Source organism: Temnothorax americanus, unplaced genomic scaffold (assembly GCF_048541705.1).
Source record: "Temnothorax americanus isolate GAGA-0224 unplaced genomic scaffold, ASM4854170v1 Scaffold5, whole genome shotgun sequence".
NCBI lineage: Eukaryota > Metazoa > Arthropoda > Insecta > Hymenoptera > Formicidae > Temnothorax > Temnothorax americanus.
The window spans coordinates 669,649-692,292 of record NW_027509657.1 but is presented as its reverse complement, the minus strand read 5'-3'; the positions used below and the strand labels follow the sequence as shown (position 1 = coordinate 692,292).

Here is a 22,644-nt window from a genome sequence, read left to right as displayed (position 1 = left end):
CTACACCTGTTCCATTTCGTCGTTAATGAGACGCATTGGCTCGATAATGGGACTCCAAACGCGACCTAATTACGTCAAATATTTTTTCCAATGTCTCCATTGTTCGTGCAGTACATACTAATGCTCTGGTCAACTTCTTCTTGGGCCGCTTGTATAAAACGCGCGGAAAATCGATCGCGCAAAATTATAACGAGCGTCAATGTCGTTTCCGACGATAATTAAGCACGATTCGTGACACGCGGCAGTGGAATAGGGAAATAGATGACGGGCGCGCGACTGAGAAAGGAATCGTTGCAAATTCCGGTCGCTGTGTGATATGAGATACGGTGAATTACTAAAGAGAGAACTCGCGAGTCGCGGAGAGAGAGAGGAAGGAAGTCGTGGCGACGACGGCGTGAGATCCACTTATTCAATCAACGGCATTCAGACCGATATATAAATGCGAGTCGCAGCGCGATCCTTGCGCGCATAATATCGGCCGCGTTTGTCGACGACTACGTTCCGTTCGTCGTTATCGCGGCGCGTAAATGCGACGATAACAATGCGAAATCGCGAGACTCTGCGCAAACAAAGTCAACGGAATAATTTCGCGGGTGCAACAGCGGTCCAATTCACTTTTTCGATGACTCGACTCGAAATTAATCTTGGAGCCGAGAAAATTAAACTCGTAAAGCTTAATTTGGCCCGAACTTTAATTGCGGGAGCATTAATTGCAGGAGAATTGCGGCGCATTGCGCGAAAGAATTTTAATATCTAGGATCCGAGTATATATATAAATGGATAAATGAAACAGAGCAGGTTGGTTTATTTTATCTCTAAATTTCGCGATGACTGATGATAAATTGCATTCTTGATAATTACATCGAATTTACTTTTTCTTTTTTTCATTATTTTACGCGTTAAAAGTAATTGCCACGCAACATAAATAAGAGATAAAAATATTTCTATTCAGCAAAAAAGGAAACCATAACGACGACAGGCAATTGGAATCGTTAATGGACAAATTGTTCGCCTCCGGGGGTTTCGGTGTTTGAACGTCGATAAATTTGCATGTTCGACAGGAAAGGGCAGCCATTATACAAGCCCGCGACCGCTTTCTGATCGTTTCCGATCCGCGAGAATTGGTTCAATTTGTTCGATTGTTCTTCTGCGGAGCAGAAAGGAGGATTGCAATTGTGGTTAACGTGTTCTCGTAATCGCACAGTGCCGTACACAAAATATCACTACTATCTTGTAAATTCGTATTAATGGACTTTGCTTGAAAAATATTTTCGTTGTCACATAAAGCTTTTACTAACTTCTCTATTTCATTAGTATGTGTATTTATTTACTCGTTCCAAAAGAAAAAATATTTTAATAAACAATAAACAAAAGTCTGATGCGTCGTCCTCAAACTGCGAAATATACGGGCGAAAAATACGGAAGCGGGACGGAAAAAAGGGATTGGAAAGAAAAATAGACGAGAGGAAAGAGCGCGGAAACTTTGGTCGAGAAATTCCGTCCTCCGTCCCTTCGGCTGTTTGTATTCCGCCCTTTACTCGCAACCCTTAGCAGCGCGGTCGCTTCTTTTTGCTCCACTTCGCGCGGGCGCGCGCGTGCATGGTCGTTTGCTTTTATTTTACTTTGCCCGAACTTCGTCCTTACGATCCACCCGCGCTCGAGCTTGAATCGAAAGCGGAAATTGCGAGATTCGTGCGTGATCCCTGCTTATTAAAAGCATCAAAAAGGCGGATATTGGCGCGTCGCGCGTCATTGGCTCGATTCAGTATACCCCGATACAATATATACAAGTAATTGCTGCCTCGAGACATTCTCGGTTAAAATTGAACCCGGGCTGAACTCCAATCAGTTTCCGTCTGATACCTCGATACATTTGACACTCGGATATGGAATCCGAGATTCTATAATAAAGCATTGATCTTGCGCATTTTTTGTTGTATCTGAAGCTTTCAATTATATTATCTAATTACATTAAAAAGTTTCTTCTAGGATGAGATGAATAACGCCGTTTACTTCAAAAACGAATTAAATTAATATCGAAGCATACTTAATATGTAAACCCCGCCCTTATTTGCATTTTAGTAATAATGATAAATAGAAAAAGAGGAGGAACTATAATAAAAATAAAAATAATTATATCTAGATAGAAATCATAAAATAGCAGAATTTTATATAGCAGGACATGTTAAAGACTGCATCATTACGGTCGGAGCAAAGATAATCACTGTGATATCATACCTGCCACGCGTTATAATATACCGTAGCACAAAATACTAAATAATGTAGATTTCACCGAATGGATGCGAAAGCGGATCTCGCTACTCCGACTAATGCGACTCGATGATTCGCGAAACATTATTAAAGACCAGTAAACACGGCCATGAAGCACGTTCGATTGGTTGCTGCGGTATCAAATCGTGGGAAAGAGAAAGAGAAGGAGAGAGAACAGTGGAACCGACATTGCGAACGTAATCATGCGAGTTTGATCGGCGAGCAAGCAAATAATTGCGCCAGTCTATCGCGAATTGTATTTCCAGCTTTATACATACTTTATGGCCGCGGGATAGATTTTCCACGTTGCAGAGATGTCGGTTTCGCTGTGATCGTTGTATATAGGCAATGCTATGCAAAAATGCTGTGGAAAAATTAACTAGCAGAAAACTTCAGGCAGCGAAACTAGCTCGCGCCAGGTAATATGGAACTTTGAATTTTTAATACATTAAAAAGTTCAGCAAAGTACATGTACATATATTGCGTACATGCGTTACTGTCATTTATTTCAGTTAAACTGGAAGTAGAAACGCGTACTTTTTCAGCTGGCATTTATACGAAAATACCCGGTTTCACGAATCGATTTAGAAAAACATGAGTTATGTGTAATATATAGTTGGATCAATAAAATGAAAAACTCAACGTTTTAATCTAGCAAAACTCATTATATATAATGCATCATATTTGTTTAAATAAAATCAACGGCATTAATGCATAAAAAATATTAAAATAGTTTTTGTAATGTAATTAAAATTAATACTTGCAAAACCGAATATTCAGTTTTGCACAACATCGTATACATGTATAATAGGCTGGTGCATTCGGCGATTAAAATCTAATATAGTTTCGAGGATTGTTAGATTATCGCGCGTCGATTTGGCTACTATTGGAAACGAGGATGAAAATAAAAAGAGAAAAGCAGGGAACGGACGTTAATCGTGAATTTGTTGCACCACTCTCGACTCGTATCGGAACGAAGGATGGAGAGACGAGGTGGAGGTTCATCTGAATCTCGATATATTCCCGTTTACGTGGCTGGAATGCAATTTCACGAGATCCGATAAAATCGCGCTTTCCTCCCCTTTCTCCCCCCACTCTCTCTCCCTGTCTCTTTCTCTCTCGGAGATTGTTCCCATCGACTATTCCGCTGTTCCAGAACGGCGAATCAAGAAATTTTGGCAACGAGCTATCTCGCGGCAACCCGAAAAAGAGAGAGAAAAGGAGAAAGATCCGATCGTCGAGAACGCAGCTCTTCCAACCCTTCGTCTTTTCGACTTCGCCGTGTATTCCTCTTCTCGGGTCTCCCTCTACCCTCACTCTCATAGCTCGAGGGAAGAAGAAAGCGCATTCTTGCTGACAGATAGCAATTTACGACGTATCATAATTTCGACGAAAATGCACGGTTATCGCGGAATATCTTGGGTGCCAGCAAAACTGTTGCCAAGGGAGCTTTGCAGATGCCGAGTAATAGTAATGAAGAAGCGAAATAGTTTGTGTTGATAAAGCGAATATTTGCCTCGGTACGTGATTTAGTTGAATTTGTTAGCGAAATAGCGCGGAATTTCGCATAGCTTCTGGGAGATAACATTAATTATATTTTACAAATACGAATTTTCCATGGAACTATTATATTAAAAATGGTGAAAGATGAGTATGATGCATAATGGTCATAAATATTTTAACGATTTGGATTTCATTTATAACGTTCTCAACAATAAAAACTGACAATCAGATCGATGTAAATCTGGAGGAGCTAAGTTTCACGCAACTCACCCGTTTCTGCCAAACTGTCAAGCGAAAGAAGAATAACCATCTTACGTGCTTCTTGTGAGATATGTGTACCGATTAAAAAGCAATTTATACACGTTCGCGGCATAGAAAATCCTCGAAATGACGGATGCCTGCATCGCGTGCGAGGGATCCGTAGGAGGAGAAAGACACACGGTGGTTCCTTCCTCTTCGTCGCGTGCGTAAGGGAAGAAAGAGCGCTCGGTGTGCGGTTTCAATATTTCGGTCACATAGCCGAGGTTCGGGAAAGTCGAAGAGCGGAAACCGGATCACCGGGGTGGGACGCGTGGGGTGGAAGAAGGTCGAGGGGGATGATTTTTTTTCTCTCGCGGAGGATACGTTCGACGGGAAGGCGTCCTCCTCCTTCCGCGGAGGGGAACTCGCTCCAACAAATCTTCCTCGGGAAGCCTCGAACTCGTCGAAGACGCCGCGAAGAAGTACCGACGGAGCCTTTTTCCCAATCCCGTCTACTTTTATTTGAGAGCGCTATAGCTTCTCCAGCGAGCTTACTATCGACGTTCTACGTTCTATTATCCTACACTGAGAAGAAAAAGTTGCCTGATGGAACAAAATGCATTCAATCAAGAATAAAATCAAGCAATTCATATAATTAATGAGACACGTTTCGTCGATAAAGTTAGATATAATTAAAATACATTGACGAAATTGCGTCAACATACAGTTTGTTCGATAAATTTGATATCTTTTAGATGAGAATGAGATTGTTGGTTTTATTCACTTGAGCAAACTTTTTTCTCGGTGCAGTGTTTCCAATACGTTACGCATACATTTGAAATTTTCAAGTGGAAGATGATGAGATGATATATAAAAGGTGACTTACCATTTGTCGCAGGTTCTTTTGTTCCCCGAAGAAGGCTGGGCGAGAAGTGCGAGTAGTTCCTACTGGACCTTGACGCCGTTCTGGTGGAGCCGGAGCCGGTGCAAGGTCGTCGAAGTCGCTGGAACAAGAAGGTGAGCAATTATTATTAAATTACAGTTGCAACACGGATGCAATTTCGATATTCAAGAGGCAATCAACGTATCTCCTTTTAAGCATCTTGTGTTTCATCTGATAATTCCGTAACGCCACTTCCACAATCATCGTTCCTCATCCGTTCGATATTCGTTTATATTCGATTATTATCATGTGATACCCGTTTGCAACGCGTTTCGGATCTTGACGTTCAGGATGCGCGCCGCGTTATCCCCGTCGAGATAACGAGCTCATGAGGGCACACCGTAAAGTGGATAGAGGTGGATAGAGGTGGAACGCGAACGGAGACAGAATACCGTATAACCGAGATAGGGTGAGACCTCTCTCCTCTCGGCGCGGCGGTCGTATCACTTTGGGAAACTAGGGCCCGTCTAACTTTCCAGCGACCATAGATTTCGGCGCCGTTAAGGTCGCCGGTCGGTGGTCGAAGCCGATAAGAGGTTCGCGATTTATAGCGATTCGTTCGATCGCGCGTGTGCGCAGAAGAAAAGACGTCCTCATTGTCTTCCTCCGAATGCTGAGAGCCATGATAAATCTCGAGGAGGTGGAGACGAGTCGGCAAGCTTTGGACCGTGCGATAAAATCGCGATGTTTTACGACGCCCAGGATCAAATGTTGTACCTTAGATTTTCTAGAGAAAATTGTGTGTATCCTGCGTTTTTTTTTTTTTTAAATAAAAAAAACCGCCCGCAAAAACATCACGGAGAGAATTTGTTGTTATATTTTACCCTTAAATTCACTACAAACTTGGAACAACTTGGCAACCAAAGAATTTTTAAAATATACAAAAGACATTTTACAAACAACGTGATAAAAATTACCAAGCAGATTGGTAAATTTTGAAAAATTATTGAAATTTCCTAGATATAATTTAGTAAAATTAATCAAACATATTTTATATTTTAATGTAATAGATATTAATCAGAATAGCTCGCATAAAATTCTTGGTGGTATACGTTGTCCCGCACTACCATGATTTCAGGGTAAATTTTAAGAGAAAATTCTCCGTGATTATGCGCGATGTTTATTTTAATAACTAATAATATACTGACAGAAGATATTTAAATATCTTGTTTCTGCAAATTATTAGTAATAAAGGACATTAAAAATAATACTTATTTTAACTCGTTAATTTTATATAGTTTCTTTCCTACATATAATTTATCATTTCAAATAAAATATTTCTTAAAAAAGTTAAGTACTAGAACAAGAAATGTATCTGTCAATATCAAAAAAGAATTATACAATTTGATCATCTGTTTCAAAGATAGAATATCAAGAGAATTTGCGCTGAAGGCTATCCCATAACCGTATACAGGTCATATTTTGAATAAAATAAAGTAAAATATTTCTTAGAAAAGTTAAATACTAGAACAAAAAATGTATCTATTAATATAAAAAAAAGAATTATACAGTTTGATCATCTGTTCAAAGATAGAATATCAAACGAATTCGTGCTGAAGCGGGTGTGCTATAGCCGTATACAGGTCATACATCGATTAATATATGGTCAAAATGGATTTCGGAGGCATCCTTAGCGCGGCGCACCGGGCATAGACGAGACGTCTCCGCAGGATCGAACGGAGTTTGCAAAGACGCGACCGAACTTGCCTAAATATCCCTCGGCTCCGCTGCGGAGTGCCTGTATGCCCGTCTCCATACGGCTAGCTGAGCTACGAGAACCAGGCTGCCCGTCTTAGTAAACACGTGGCATAACGGCTCTTGGCTGCACAAATCAATTTCTACGCTCCTATCCGTGGACACGTGTACAGTTCGCGTTATTCTCTCTGACAAGGATACCAAATACAAACAATATTACTCCATGGCCATGTATTTTGACCGACTGTTCAATTTACTCCGATCTCGGCCCGATTTTCGCGAAAAGACATTCCATTTCGATTCCGATAGTTTTTTTGGTCAACAAAAATTTTCAAGATTGAAATAAAAACCATCTGAGATCTCGAAAATTGTTACTTGGATTTTTAACCGTTTTTGTTTGACCAACAAAAATTCTCATAGTTAGAGCGTTAAGATATCTTATATTTAACCTGACTCGAATCTCGAAGATCGAGATTACTCCATTCTAATCTTCAATCTCGCTGCTTCAGTCAACAAAACTTTGCCAATCTCATGTTAAAACATCAAGATAGTTACATCGAAGTCCAATTGATCCCCAAAAATTACTGTTTTATACCGATCCCCATCACTGCTCGGTCAACAAAAGCTTTTACGACGGGTTGAAACGCAACGACAGTTCGATCGGCTCGTTGGTCGAGGAAATCTCGCCCATTTATCTTCATCGAGGATTTCGACCTTTCACGCGGTGCAATCGACTGCAACCAACATCAAACCGATTGGGGATACTTGACAAATATGTCGCGATGAGCTCGTCAATTTATCAATAATGAGCCAATACATGCTCTAGAAAGTAAACAATATCTCGAGAGTATCGATAATATAATCACTGATGCACATTAATTATCAACGTAATTATCGTCGCTAATTGCATGGTTCGTGATTTTGCTAATTGGCATTCGATATCACCCAATTCTTTTTTCCTTCAAAAGCTTAATTAATACTTGTCCCTCAAAAAGTGTTCTTATCACAATTTTATCGTAATGTTTTAATTTACTTCTTCGCTCAACTGATACTACATTTACGCGAGCGTTACTTCTGTAGTAACTTACGATAATTCACTCGTTTACGCGGAGTAAATTATCGTAAGTTACTACAAAATCCCGTTTATGCGAAGAAATTATCGCGAGTTACTACAGAAGTAACGCTCGCGTAAACGTAGTATATATGAGAGAGAGAGATAGGCACTTATTGTATATTATTTATTATAGATATTTGTGATATTTCGCGTAAACTTGTCGATACAACGGTATGTGATCGCCGATATAAATAAATAACATTCGATCCTGTGTAGCTTTCATTTTTCCTCCCAACTGATAGACATTTATTACAAGTATTCGATCGTGTTCGCTGCCAGCTGGTACGCATATATTAAAAGCACTTCATGCAAGATCGTCGATAACGTCAAAGCGGAAATGTCGAGAGACGTGTTGAAAAGCGTCCTCGAGGCGTACGTGTTTACGTCACGGGCACACGAAGTCACTATCTACTATGCCCGCATAGTTGCGTAAACGCTAGAAAAGTGACGTCTACATGCCTTTCTTCGACGGTTCGGATTTTCCCTTGCGCACCTTTTCTTTTCGGGGAAAGCCAGGGAAATCAAAGCGACCGAGACGCGGCATACTTCAAACCGAGTGTCGGATGCGCCGCTGTTCGCCTCAATGGAGGCCGTTTAAACTTTTAATGATCGTCGTCGGTCCTCGAGAAGTATCTCCGCCGGAATAAGCCCCTCGAGTCGACTGTGCGGGTGTTGGTGAATTCTACTGCCTGCCACCTCTGCCTCTTCTATCTCTCGTTTACTTTCTTCATGCAGAAAAAAAAAGAGTTTTCTTCCTCGAAAGCCTTTAGATAGAATCTTTTAACTTGATATTTGTTATTTTTATTTTTGCACAGTTTGTGTATGTCATTATTTAATTTACGTTTAACAGGGAGAAAGAAAAAGAAGGAGGATCTTCTAACATGAAAACATATTATATATCTTAGTTTTTAACTTAATTTTCTTCTTGAAAAATAAGAGAGAAAATGTAGCTTTATGCGTGAAATTCATGTATTAAGTTAGACTTATAAGATGTTGCTTTTAAAAAAGATTTGAAAAGATAATACAGTTCACACACACACACACACACACACACACACACACACACACAAATATAACACATAAACATATATATGTATGTATATTTATTTCACCATTATTATTATTAAGAGCTCGTGATTTCTCCTCTTATAATAAAGTTTTTATAATAATTATACTTATATATAAGAATCTAATAAATATTATAATACAATTGGAAATGTACATTTTGTTGTATACTCTTTCCCTTATCACAATCATAAAATCTCTCGTCACCAGTCAAGTGAAAGTCGCCCTCGTCTTCTCAATCATGCATTCCCGCTCTACAATTTCCCCTTCGCGTTCATCGCATCGATGGAGATCGTGTGGCCTAAAGACACGGCACGTAGCTAACGATCGTCAATTACCCTAATAACAATGCGCATTTGAGATGGCCCACAAAAGTTTCAAATCGGCATCCAAGTTCAAACACATCAAAAACTTCTACTGATGTCCAATAAGAATTTTATACTGACATATAGCAGATAAATTAATAAACTATATAGAAATATAATTTTTTAAATTAATATTATTATTAATTAGCAAAAAAAAGTAGAAAGAATTGGGACAATTAAGAAATGTTGAATAGCTTTAGTTTTGTTGCTTAAATCTAAAAGTTTAGGTTTCAATTTTATTTTTAATAAAAATAATCTGTCAGAACAAAATGTGCACGGAAAAAACAGTTTTGCTGAAATATCTAAAAATTTAGTTAGATGCAGATCTAAAAATAATTTTGTTGCACCATCAAAATAATTACGTAGAACACTCAAACTGATTGCTAAAAATATCAAAATTTTTTACAGCATTATCATCATACTTCAGCGACCTACTATAATTATTTTGATGGTGCAACAAAATTATTTTCAGATTTGTATCTAGTTAAATTTTTAGATACTTCATGTTCTTTCCGTGTGGTATCTTCAAATCCGTAAAATGTACTATTACTGTATCCTCTAATTGCTCTTAATGAAATGCGTAACAAATTGCCAGAATTTCCTATCGTAATATAAATATTTTCGCAAGTTTTTACAAAAGAGTAAGTAAGAATTGATGAAATCGCTTCCTTATATAAGGAACGCCTTTTATAAGCATACACAATGCCTCGCTATTGTATAGTGCAACTCGGGACAGAGGGTAAGAATATCGAGAGTGTGCTCGAGGGTCGATCTTCTTCTCAAGAATTATGTCAAAGACGCTGGAAAAGCGAACGAGCTAAAGATGACGAATTGATAGCTCTCTGCTATATTCGGTATATCAAAATCGATTACGCTTTTTCTTCTTTAACATTTCTTTCTTCTCGATAATATCCTATGAGAGAGACGCGATTCCTATTTTTTTCTATCCATAGATTTTTCCACCGACTTGAAATCGATTGCTTCGTACAAAAAATATTATTGGTCATAAGGTTTTAATTCGAAAAATCGTAATTATTTTTCAGGTATAGTACTCAGGCAAAAATGGTGGACACGGGTACGGGCACGCTTTATATTATCGGCTCGTTCAAGAGGATGACTACCGATCCCGATTTCAAGGTGTGGATTTATATACTTAAATTTATTAAATGTGTATTTCTTAAATCTAAGTTTAGGTTTCAATTATTCTTATTTTTAATAAAAATAATCTGTCAGAACAAAATGTGGTATTTTCTGATTTGTAAAATTATACGATTACTGATGTATCCTCCAATTGCTATTAATGAAATGCGTAACAAGTTGCCAGAATTTCCTATCGTAATTCCTAAACTCGATAACACGCTCCATCAACTATAGCTCGCGTTAATTGTTAACAAACTCGTCGCTTGTCGTGCTTGTTAGTAGAGAAATTGCCTTTAACCTCTTTAAAGGCTACACTACGTTGTATATTTTTTCATACCGCTATTTACCTTGACTTAAATTTATTTCGAAATCATAAAGTAATAATTTACATATCTATAAATACATTACAAATAAATAGGTAAACTATAAAAATTTCCTTCTATTAATGCTATTCTTTTAATATATCCCCTCTTTCTTTAATATATCCTTTTAATACATCTGTTTACTTGTGTAAACAGGAAATGTATAATTCATATTATAGAAATAACCTTTAGTTCTTTAATTAATAGTAGAATTAAATTCATTAATTCGAATTATACCTTATGTCGCACTAATTATTTTTTATCGCCGAAAGAACGTCGAGGCTCGCACAATTCTTTTAAACGATGCACCAGACGTTATATCGGAAGCTCGCAGTCCGCCCCAGCTATAATCTGCAGATTGTCGGATTACGAGAAATTTTGTCTCCGTGATATTTAAGCTCGCGCGGGCAACGTATTCACGGCGCCGCGCGCCGCGACGCGATCAACATATCTCCGCACTTCGTTTCTTTCCGCGTAAAAAAGTATCTCCCGGTAAATGCGCGCATGCAATTTTTAGACGCCTCTATCTCGAGAGCCGAGAGTACGCAGCGAGGACGATAATTAAATAAATGAAATAAATATACGGCAACGCGGAAAACTTGGTATCGTTGCGCATTGTAACGCGCGCGCATTCGTCGTCCCCGTTTTCGCAATTGCGAAAACAGGTCGCGCGCGTTTTCTGCAAACGAATTAAACCAATTGAAGAATCGCATTCCCGACCCGCGCGGATGTCCGTCCCGGTGAATTAACAAGATCGCTTGGCGCTCGTCAAAAAAAAATACATCTCGACGGTTCGTCGGGGACGGGGATGCCGCGAAACAGCCGAGGAAACACGCGAGAGCGTGACGCCGCAATATTTCCCGTCGCGATGATAAATTTCATATTCGTCAAACGTGCGAAATAACGGTTATCGAATTTATCACGGGATCATCATTACGTCGCGCTCGTTCACCATCGTGATCGCGCCGGTGGATATACATATACCATACGCATAAAAATGCGATTCTACAGCGTAACGATCGTTAAGTAATCTTTTTACTTGAGAATATACGCCACGTTTAATCATCGTCATCGATCACACCGACATACTCTTTACGCGTCGAAATGCGTTGTCATTATTGTTTACCGCGACTTTTATTTTTCGCCCCTTTTCAAGGAGCCATGTACAAAAATCCGCGAACGGACTTGCTAGAATCTCGGAGGGGAATAACGAATAAATGTCGGCCGACAAAAGGCGTCGACGCGTCGCGCCTATGTATGTAGTATGTACGTTGATGGCATGCCTCTGGCACACGTCGCGACGCGTTTTCGCGGCGTTTATCGAGCTGCCTGGAGAGGAGTCAAGTGCAGACTTTTTCTCCGCAGAGGGAAGACCCCGGGACAACCACGCACGTATTCCCCAAATGCTCGCCCAAATGCCTAAAGTAGATGCCATTGCGGGCAAACGACGGGGGAGTCGCATAGCTGCCGCGGGGGTTTTATGACGACACTGAAAAGGCGAAAGAGCCGCAACGTGTATGTACATGCGCTTATTACGCGTGTCGTCAAACGTATACTGGAATGTGTAGCGCGACTGGCGGCTGCTGCTGCTGCTGTCGGAAAGTAACACGTGTCCACGCGCCAACAGTCAGCCATAACTGTCGCGCATGCAATTTTGATGGAGCGCCCGGCCTGCATAAAGGACGAGCATGACCAGCGTCGTGCTTTGACAAGGCAGACGCGAGCTTCCCCTGTGTTCTAATGATCTGCCATTGAAGTTCGTCGGATTGCGTCCGAAATATCATCTCCGGTAATAGCGAAGGCACGAGCTACGTTTTTTAAATGTAAATTACCAAAAGAGCTCTGGGACGTTTTAATTAACACAGATACGCTTTACGGCAATTTTTTCCCAACTGGTTAACTTTTAATTACAAGCAGTCTGAAGGGATTTGGACGAATGGTTTTAGCCGCGCTTTTTTGTGTGTAAAATGAAATAACTGTATATTTACGTTAAAGAAATACTGGCACACAAACGTAACAAAATTATGGCTAAAAAATACTTTTTATCATATTACTATTCTTTCAATATTATTATCAATGTGATATCATTAATTTGTTATTATGGTTTTTATATATGTGTGTGTATCATTTACATTATATTATTAAATAAAATTACTATTATTGTAATATTAGCCTGAGGAATGTAGTGGAAAGAAGCTGCAGGAAACTCTTTTCGAGTTTCGTGTGTGCGCGCGAGAGCAACGCAGTGATATCGTATCGATCTGTGCTTGCCGCCCTGTTACAGCTGTACCTGACGTCGAACGTCTCGTCGAGCGACTTCAACATGGGCTACAGTATGACGGGCACGCTGGAGCGCGGCTACAAGAAGACCAACTCCTTCCAGATGACCCACTTCGCGGTGATACGGCGGCGGGACTACGAGAAGGCGTACGAGGACCCGAATCCCACCTAGTGTCCGTCCACACCCACGCTCTCCGAGTGTGGGGACTGCGAGCATTACACGTAGCTGGGGGGGGGGGGGCAAGGGGCCGCCCGGGTGCCGGGAGGAGCGAGATGCACTTCCGCGTGCGTTTGCATTCGCCGCACGATGGATCGTTGGGAAGGAGTCGCTCTCTCCTTAGCGCGAGATCGATCACGAAATCCCGAAGCTCCAGCTCGAGGCGGTTCGATCGCGGATCGAGAACCTTTTAGAGAAACATCTGTGTACAACATTAGACCGCTAAATTCGCTTGTTTGCATTTCTCATTTATCTTGCTCGCTTCTAAATGGAGTAATAAAGATAGGGTATAATCGTGCATAGACAAAAGCTGGAGATAGAAATAGCTGGAGAATAAAAAGTAAAAAGTAATGAGGGGAAAGTGGTTAAAAAAATAGTAGAAAAGATAAACAGAGAAGAAAGGCGAGCACCGCATTTTATTCTATATAGTTATCTACATTTCTCTTGTAAGACGTTATAAGGATGGGAGATAATCAAAAGTGCGAAGAAGGAAGCTTTAATTCGCGCAAAATCAACATTAGCGCGTGGTAATAAGAGATCATGGAGATGAAAGGAGGAAGTGGAGATCAAGATAGAGTGAATTATGAGGCAAAAAGAATGCTGAGAGTTTTAATTCCTACAAGATAAATATTTCTTTTGCGAGATTTTCCACAAAATAAACCCGGGATGGATCTTTCACGGTAACCGAATTCTTTGAAGATGGCAATGTTCTTTTGACTTCTAAGATTATAATATGCATATAATTGGTACAATTTTTTTCTGTATATCGGAGCTTGCGTTAGGGTTTAATTAGCGCTCTAATGGACTACACAGTGTCTCTCTGTTACCTCGAATTGTCAAGATACGTTATTTTCGCGCATAATCGAGTTCGAGATCGGATGAAACCTGCAGACGCTTCGTTTCTTCGAGGAGGTAAGAATGGCTGTATAGGGGTTCGTTATTATCGCGAAATATATAGAAACAAAATACCAAAGTTGAGTGGCGGCCCTGCGCGACAGAGCCAAACGTCCAAAGATAGTCCTTAAATTAGATCGAATTAATTAGCTCTTAATGGAAGTCATCGAGCGATGCGTATACCTAATACTTATAAGCGAGGAAGCGTATTATATATACAGAGAGGAGACGTTAATCGAGAGGATGCGAAAACTGTTTTACCAAAGTACTAGCACGTAAGTTACTAGCAAACTTTCTGCCGGCGATAATCCAAGATCGCAACACACACTCCTCCAATCCACAAGGTACACTGCTTCTCATCGATCGACGCATCGATGGCCGCCGCCGCCTCGTCGAGATTACAATTAGTAAGTGATTAACGACTAAGGCTTTTCCTTTCGGCGAATCAGCTGCCTAGAGTAGTGTTATATGTGCCAATTCAAAAAAGCCATCGTTGACGAGCACTGTACCTGGCAATTACTACAAAGTCAGAGCGCGCGAATGCGCACGGTGAAAAGCCAGAGACGGACAAAACGATGTTTCAAAGCCCATTTCGCGGCCAGTCGAAAGCTTAAAAGCATTTAAAAGAGATCCGCAGAACCATTGGAAGGGATTAACACATTGAGAAAAAAATTAAAACGTCTTTCAGCTTTGTATGACACTGCCAACTTTCTAACATATGGCATCGTTTGGCTTTTGCTCTCTTCAGTTCTCTTATAATATGTTCATACAAGTAAAAAATTTGATCGACAGTAAATTCTTAGAATATCTAGTCAATAATTTTCCTTCAATATTTATTGTAACATAAGTATCAACATTTTTTATGCAATTTAATTTTCGTACACAGTTCATCAGTTTATACCTTCAACGATCAAGTTTTCCTATTTTGACCGGTTTTGCCGAGGGACGTCTAGCGCATTTCAAGTTTGACGGTTCGCTAGAATGGAAAATTTCATATGGCGGGGCCCGTGTCAGGACGCCGGTTATAAATATCGTTTCGCTGGTCTAAGGCTTTATAGGCAGTATATAGCTGTAGCGTGTAGCCGGCTTACAAGGTATTTCAAAGCTTGTTACGCGCCCCTTTCTTTGAGCCACCGCCGACGGACGTCGCTCAAGGAAGGAAGAAAAGCCGCGGGAGAAAGAGAGCTTCGCTGCACTGACGCCGGACACATCGCACACGTGACACAAAGCGAGAGGCGTCTCTCTCGCCCTTATACCTTACGTACGGGATCATCGTGAGCCGGTGTTGTAAACGCGTAACACGATACTTATTTTTGCTAAAGAGTAGGAAGTCACTCACACCGGTCACGATGTATCCCGATGAGATCAGTCAACGATCGCCGATCGTTCGTTCGGGACGGGATGCGATCCCGGCGAGAAAAATAAGGAAAAGCCGTTAACGGGACGGCCATAAAAGATTTGACGAGTCTTTCTCTATGTCATATTTTATTAACGTGAAATGATTGATTATTATCCGTATTAGCGAGTAAAGTTACGTTTTGATGCCAAATTTAAATTATTTATTTATTAAATTATTGTTACTTGGCTCCCTTTTCGTGATTGTTTAATAATATTAACATCAATGTTTTTAATGTTGCGTCGCGAATTCTCAAATCGTTTCTACAAGTACCAATGGCAGGAGTGTCTCGTATACGAGTTTAACACTGCAGTCGTTAGAGAGGAGCCGATGAACGGCGAACGAACGGTCTCAGAGACTCTATTATAATAAACTCGTCGTGCGTAACTCCCCTTTATATAGTCCTCGAAGAAAATCTAGTACCTACCGCTTTTGCTCAAGGAATTACCTATAATGCCAAATAAATACTATGTGCAATAGTGCGCAAGAAAGTTGAGTCATTTGCATTTTGATATTAAGATATGCATTACGTTAAGAGCTTTCGTTTAACTATTGAGGTAAAGTAAGATGCATTTTTCGAGCGTTGAACAAAATTCTAGAGAACGCTGTTTTAGATTCTTTCTCTTAAGGACGCATCATGGTAGTTACTAAATCTATGTGTCAGGAATTCATGAAAATAATCCTTTCAGTATCAAATTCAATACAAATATTGCAACCATTACTTTTCATTAATTTTTTCATTAATTTTATTATCGATTGATTTCTCGTTAATAAACGTTAAATTAATGATCCGTGAATCTCTGAATATAACAGTGATTTTATAGTTACCGAATCAAGAAAAGATGATGTTCAAACGAACTTTCATAGTTTAATGAACATTAAACATATTAATCTTCTTAATAAACTACAATCCTAAATTATTAATAAAGTTCAATCTTTTGTGCATGGTAGATAACAAAAAGTAACATGCAATTATGGCGTAACCATACTGAAAGGATTAAAGAGAAAAACTTCATGGCTGACTGTCTTAATTGTTCTTTACTTTAACGTTGCTGGATAACGCGCGCATCGACGCTTTTCTCGAATTAGCGTGGATAGAGGCAATAAAATCCAGTCAGATTCCTCGAGTCTCTCATTCGAGTGGAGTTACATGTTTACAGGGTTTAGCGTTGTTTCGCAATTCAAGGGAGTAAAAAAAGTTTTTTCAACAATTTTTACCTAATCAGCGCTTCGATAGAAATTCCGATCGCTGAAGAAAGGAATAATTCTGTAAGCCGATATTGCTCGTGATACGGTAAGCTCTCGTTAGCTTGAGTCGCTCAACGCCACAAATCCTTCTCTGCAGCTATTATCCATCACGAACTACACTGCTAGTTTCGAGTTTCTCCGAATTCGCTCTAACGAGGGTTCATTGTACAGGTACTTGCCACTGTGAGCGCCAGAATTAAGTTCGTTATCATTCGCTGCGTTACTTGAATTGCGAAAATCAAGTAAAGAATTGATAAGATAAGTGTACCATTGCATGTATATAAGTATATAGTGTACATACAAAACTCCTACGCATCTACACTCACGTACACACACACACGCACGCATACAATAACTCCTTCCGCGTGTAGATGAAATTTTGCGAGATTCTCGTTGATGTTGTAGATTAGTAGATTAGCACTCATCAGTCGCTTCTTTTAGCCGATCTAGTCCCTAGATCTAGCACGGACCGCCCGTAGTAGGTAGATTGTTTTCAGTAGCGGCGGATTATATACCTAAAGGGTTACACCGAGAACGTTCGCAAGTCTATGAACTACAAATTCAGATTCTAGAATAGATCGACAATAAAAATTATATAGTGGCAATTTTCGTAACTCGTTTTTTCTAACTGAGGGTTATTTCCCTATTAAAACATAGCGCGCTTCGTTCGACACAATCCGCTTTTCTTCTCACTTACTGAAAAGCTTCACTTCTGTTTTACAGCGCCGCGGCTTCCAAGCTCGACAACGAAATTTCCGGCGTCGAACGAGCGAGCGAGCCCAGACGAGACGACGACGTCTCGCACGGTTTCCTGACTCTTAAGATTCATGACCGCCGGTTTATGACGCTCTCGATTGACGTGACTTGACAGGAAGTCGATCTATGAGCGCGGAACTTGTTAAGACCCTCGGCGAATCGCGAATATTTGTTACCTTCCGCTCTCTTATTCCTACGCTATCGGTGCCATTTACGGCCAAAATTCCCGTTGACTTTTAAAACCCTCGCAAAACGCGACAAATATTTTCGACTACGTGGCAGTGAAGCGCAACGAGATGTCGATAATATTGGAAAATTTCCTGGATAGTCACAAACACGCGTCCATTATATAAAGCGAAAATCCCGAATCAACTTTTTTCCAAATAAAAACGTCAAAGTGCTAATTTTTCCAAGTTATTAAAATTTTGCCTTATTTTTAATTTAAGCGATTAAATTTTCAATTAAAATGCATGATAAACTTAAGAAATAAAAAAAATTTTATATAAAAATTTGATTAATACGATTGACACACACTCACATTTTTGAAACCGCGGAAAATCACAGAAAATGTCCGATATTATTATGTCCAAGTTTTTATTAATTGCAAATTCAGGACTTTAAACAACTGTTATTTTGGCGTATCATCAGTATGACACGCTGCGCATTTATTCAGTTCATGTTCGTTGCGAAGGTTGTCGGTTTCGCCTCCAGCAGAATAATATTATCGTGTCGCCTAAAATGTTAGTGGTCGTAATGTCTTCACTTTTTGGGGTAGTCTTTTATAAGCCTTTTAGGATGATTTAAGTAAATACGTACGTCCGATATCACGGTCCCTCCTAACTACTTAGCCGTAGTCTAGACCCACTGATGCACGCTTCCTTCAAGTCTAAAGAGAGGTCACCTATCTTCGTCTTCAAGCTGCATAACGGGTCTCTAGTCTATTTTATTGCGTCGCGCTACCTAATCGCATCCGAATCGCTCAAAGTATATTCAATTTAACTTTTAGACGTATTTCGAATAGTTACATTTATTTAATAATTTCGTAAGCTCGCGTAAAGGAAATCTCTCTTGAAGTCGAGGCTGTGTTTCTTAAAGAATTTAATTTTAATTAAAACGCACTAAATAATGAAACATAATTATAAATAAAACACTCGAGAAATCCTTACTTGTATTATACCTCGACAGCTTTCAAATAATTTTTAATATACACGAATTTGTTAAAACATTCTTTATAAAGGCCAAGCTGTAATACTTGAGAAATTTTATTTTACATCAAATTGTGATAAAAATTAAAATATAATGATTATCAACAAAGTATATAAAAAATTCATTTCATATTTAACTTTATTCAATACAATATTGTTAACGACAACGTTTCCGACTTATCTCACTTATCCCTCATCTCACCCATGAAACCCGAATCAAAATCGATCTCGGTGATCCGGATGCGACCGAGGAAGCGAGCCGTGCCCTATCTTCGAGATATAACGAGAACGTAAACGTAGAGAGCGCCAAGTAGTGATCGTAGCAGAATCGATGGTCGTTGTCGTGCTCATCATCGGGCGTCGTCGACGCTCCGTTTCTCGTTTCTCTCCGAGTCGACCTCGGTATATAATACTTCTCTTTTTCTCTATTTTCCCCTTGTTCCCTCTCCCTTCCTCTCTCTCGTAGAGAACGCCAGTCGAATCTTCACCGCTCACGAGAACGTCGATCGGCAAATCTTATTTTTTCTAGGCGGCTAAGATCCTCGACTCGCGATCTCGCGCGGTCTTCGAATATACCTAATAACGCGCGCGCCGTGGGAGCGTCGACGATCGCGACGGATCGGTGATAATTTTCATTGAGAATTGGGATACGACAGTCGGTTTCGGTATTAACAAGTAATAAGATAAAAATTAGTGGACGATCGAAATGAATGAAATGATAATATATTTAAATCAATCCTTAGAAATTGTGAATGTTTTTGAACGTTTTGCAACTTTTGAATGCTGTGAATGCCACGGTTTTACGCTAAAAATGTGCAGCATTGGGTTAATTTTAACCCAAATTTGCCACATAATTCATAGTTGGGCTTGGAACGCGAACGTAGCTTTTATATATAGACTGTACGGTACTAGGAAACTTCTCTAATAACGTCACAAGCCTATTTTGCTAAAATTATTTTGAGGTAATGGTCTCTCTATGTACATAATATCACAATGTTATTTGTGGCTTTGCGACTTTTATCTTTATATATTAAATTGGTAATGCGCAAAATTGGGCAGTCAGTCACATTTGGCGTCATTAGAAATAGGAATACAAATAGACGTTATTAATTTGTTTCATAAATGTCTGCTTAATCACAAGATTAAGCATAATATGACACAACTAAAAAGATTTGAACAAAAATGTGTTTTAAATTTGACGTTTCATAAATTTCACGCTGCTGTAAGTGATCGTGCGACTGTCGCATCCGTGTTTCGTTGTAATCGATGTGTAGTTACGTAGCAGGTAGCGAGAGAATGTATCTTTGTAACAACTGCTAAACTGATTATGACGCTATACTGGTCTTAACGAGAAAACAAAAAAAAAGAAGAAAAAAAATCCGAATGAAACATTCGTATTCAAAGCTATGGCTGTGATCCTCATTAATTAATCGGTAAAAATCGGTTCATATTGTGTATTCGACATTATATATATATATACATATATAAGAAATAAATATATAAATATTATATATATTATATATATACACATACACGCGTAGGTTACGGCGATATATATTTAATGATAAATGGAAACGATATTTTGCACACATTGTTGCGTTTTGCGTTCGCATTCACTTTTTCCTTTTCTTCTTTCTTTTTTTTTTTTCTCGGCCGGTCGAAATTTACGCGCTCCTCCGCGGCGGCGCGGCGATATAAGCGACGACGGCGGCAGCGGGGCGGCTTTATTTTTTTTATCTGGTGCTAAATCCCAGAGAGTACTAGCATGCGATTTCGTTGATCGAGACATTGATCGGTCCCCTAGGTGTTTTACCCGGTGGCAGGGAATTGAAACCGGTAGAATTTCGATGGCGTGGACACGCAAAAAATGATCTCGACAGCGCTGAAATACGGGGCGATATTTTACACGTGAGTCATGAGTGAAAGCAAAGCGAAAATTCGCGATACAAATGTGGCTTCTAAAACCCGCGGTTTTTTTTTTCGTTTTTACGCAAATGGGATGTGTATGATAAACGAGAATTAAAACGATCAAATTCGTCTAGCACAACGTCAAAACCAATTTTTTGAATAATGTTAGTTGCAAATTCTGAATTGAAAATTGATCCTGCATTTTTCTAAAAAATTGAAACGACTACAAAGTTGGCGATTCTATGATCGTTATATGAAAATCTATGTTTATTCAAAAATTGTGTTTTTTAAATTATTATTGTCGCTTATTTCAGAGATTCATTGTTGAATGACGAATATTTATGCGCGATAATTGTCGTGCGATAGACTTTGCCGTGTTTACAGTACGAAAAATTGAGATTATGTCGGTTTTGATTCACGCGCATCGGGCATATATATAATTCTGTGGTTTCTAGAATAACTGATGTTCGGCGAATGATTGCTCATCACTGTTTTCGCGTTTGATTGAGAATCAAATCTCGAAATCAAAGCCCGTTAGCGCGATAGCTCTTAAGGTCTCTCTGCGAAGCCATCAATGAGTAACGCACACACGATTCGTTTAACAACGTAACGTCTAATTAATCGATTAGGCCGTAGGCTTAATGAGCGCGGTAACGCCGTGCGAGATTGCAGGTGCAATGGGTACGCGCGATGAAAGGGCATTCAACAGTGGCTGACTGTACACGCTGATTGCGCTACAAACCCAACTGAATAAAGGGGCTTTACAACAAACGAGAATGATGCGGATGAAAGCAACGAAGAGTATATTTGGAACTCAAATGGAGCAATAAACAAATTCCTCTGTGATATATATTTATATCTTTTTTTTATTTATATATATATATATATAAACAATTTTTGGTATAAAATCTATCTACTTATATAGATCAATTAAAAGTACTATTTTGATTTCACTGTACTTATAACGTAAATAATTGATACTAATTTATTTGTTGTACTTTTTGTATTTTAGTATCTAAATTCATGGAAAACATATATTTAACGGATATTTCCTTAGATAAATTCGATTGTTAAATTGACATTCTTTTGCACAGCATAATTCTAATGTTTGATGTATATTCTTTTAAGTTCAAATATATATAATTTAAATTGTGCAAGACATTTTTACATTCAGTGATGCCAATTGCGTTGTTTCTATATTCTTGCATCAGACATACATGCAGTATTGGTCGTAAAGCCTTTTCGTTCGTATGATATTGCATGGTACCGACATGAAAACGAAATAACAGCAGAAAATGTTGCCGTCGTACGCGAAACCCGAGGCTATATATTTTCTATGAAACGTATATATTCTCTCGTGCGAACGTGTAATCGTATATATTGTATATTATTCTCGCCATTGTTGTCATGTCGTTAATCGCGCGATACCACGCGCCCGAGAAGATGCTCGAAATATTTTCGAATTTCCTCTCCGCGCCTGCATCTGTAAAACAAGCGACAGAGATAATCAGTTAATCGCGATTTCTTCGTTCCTCGGATTAAGAGCGTCGTGAACGAGACAAGAATCAAAATATAGTGTTCTTTCCGATGTAGCAAAATCAAATTAGAATCATTTGAGATATTTTTCCTAGCCATAAGATAAATGTCAATAAAGCTAAATATCAATTAATAATATATAATAAAGGCTTTTTGCATTTTTAAACAAATTTTTAAAGCTCTAGTTTATATACAGTGCATGCATGGATTTCCGTTTTTCTGTATAAGCAAAACTGTATGTACAATCAAAATATGTTAATTTTGAAACTAGGTAAACATTGATATATACAAAAGGATCGGAAAGGGTTAAACGAGAGATACAAATATGCTTATATTACTAGTAAGAAAATCGCCGGAACGAAGAAAGCGTGAGCGTTTGATGTATTTTCACTACAGTCCTGTCTACAGTCAATTCATTTTGTAACTATACCTAATCTATGTATCTATGGTCATAATTTATGCTGAATAAATGTTACATTTACGCATAATAGGACGAATTTTCATCT

At 39.1% G+C, this 22,644-nt stretch overlaps 1 protein-coding gene across 2 annotated transcripts in view; it reads left to right on the top strand.

The window, feature by feature from the left end:
- Positions 1-22,186, top strand: part of LOC143903774 (uncharacterized) — a 46,660-nt gene extending 24,474 nt beyond the window's left edge. Inside the window, exons 3-6 of one of the 2 annotated variants that reach the window (XR_013258802.1) lie at positions 4,913-5,031; positions 10,240-10,333; positions 12,064-12,487; positions 12,983-13,114. Coding sequence is in view for 1 of the 2 variants with exons in the window: in XM_077417669.1 (XP_077273795.1) it covers positions 4,913-5,031; positions 10,240-10,333; positions 12,983-13,150 (381 nt within the window). In the remaining variant the exon portion in view is untranslated. Of the gene's footprint in view, positions 1-4,912; positions 5,032-10,239; positions 10,334-12,063; positions 12,488-12,982 lie in introns of both variants that reach the window. The other variant, XM_077417669.1, reaches the window with a different exon arrangement.
- Positions 22,187-22,644: the final 458 nt, after the last annotated feature.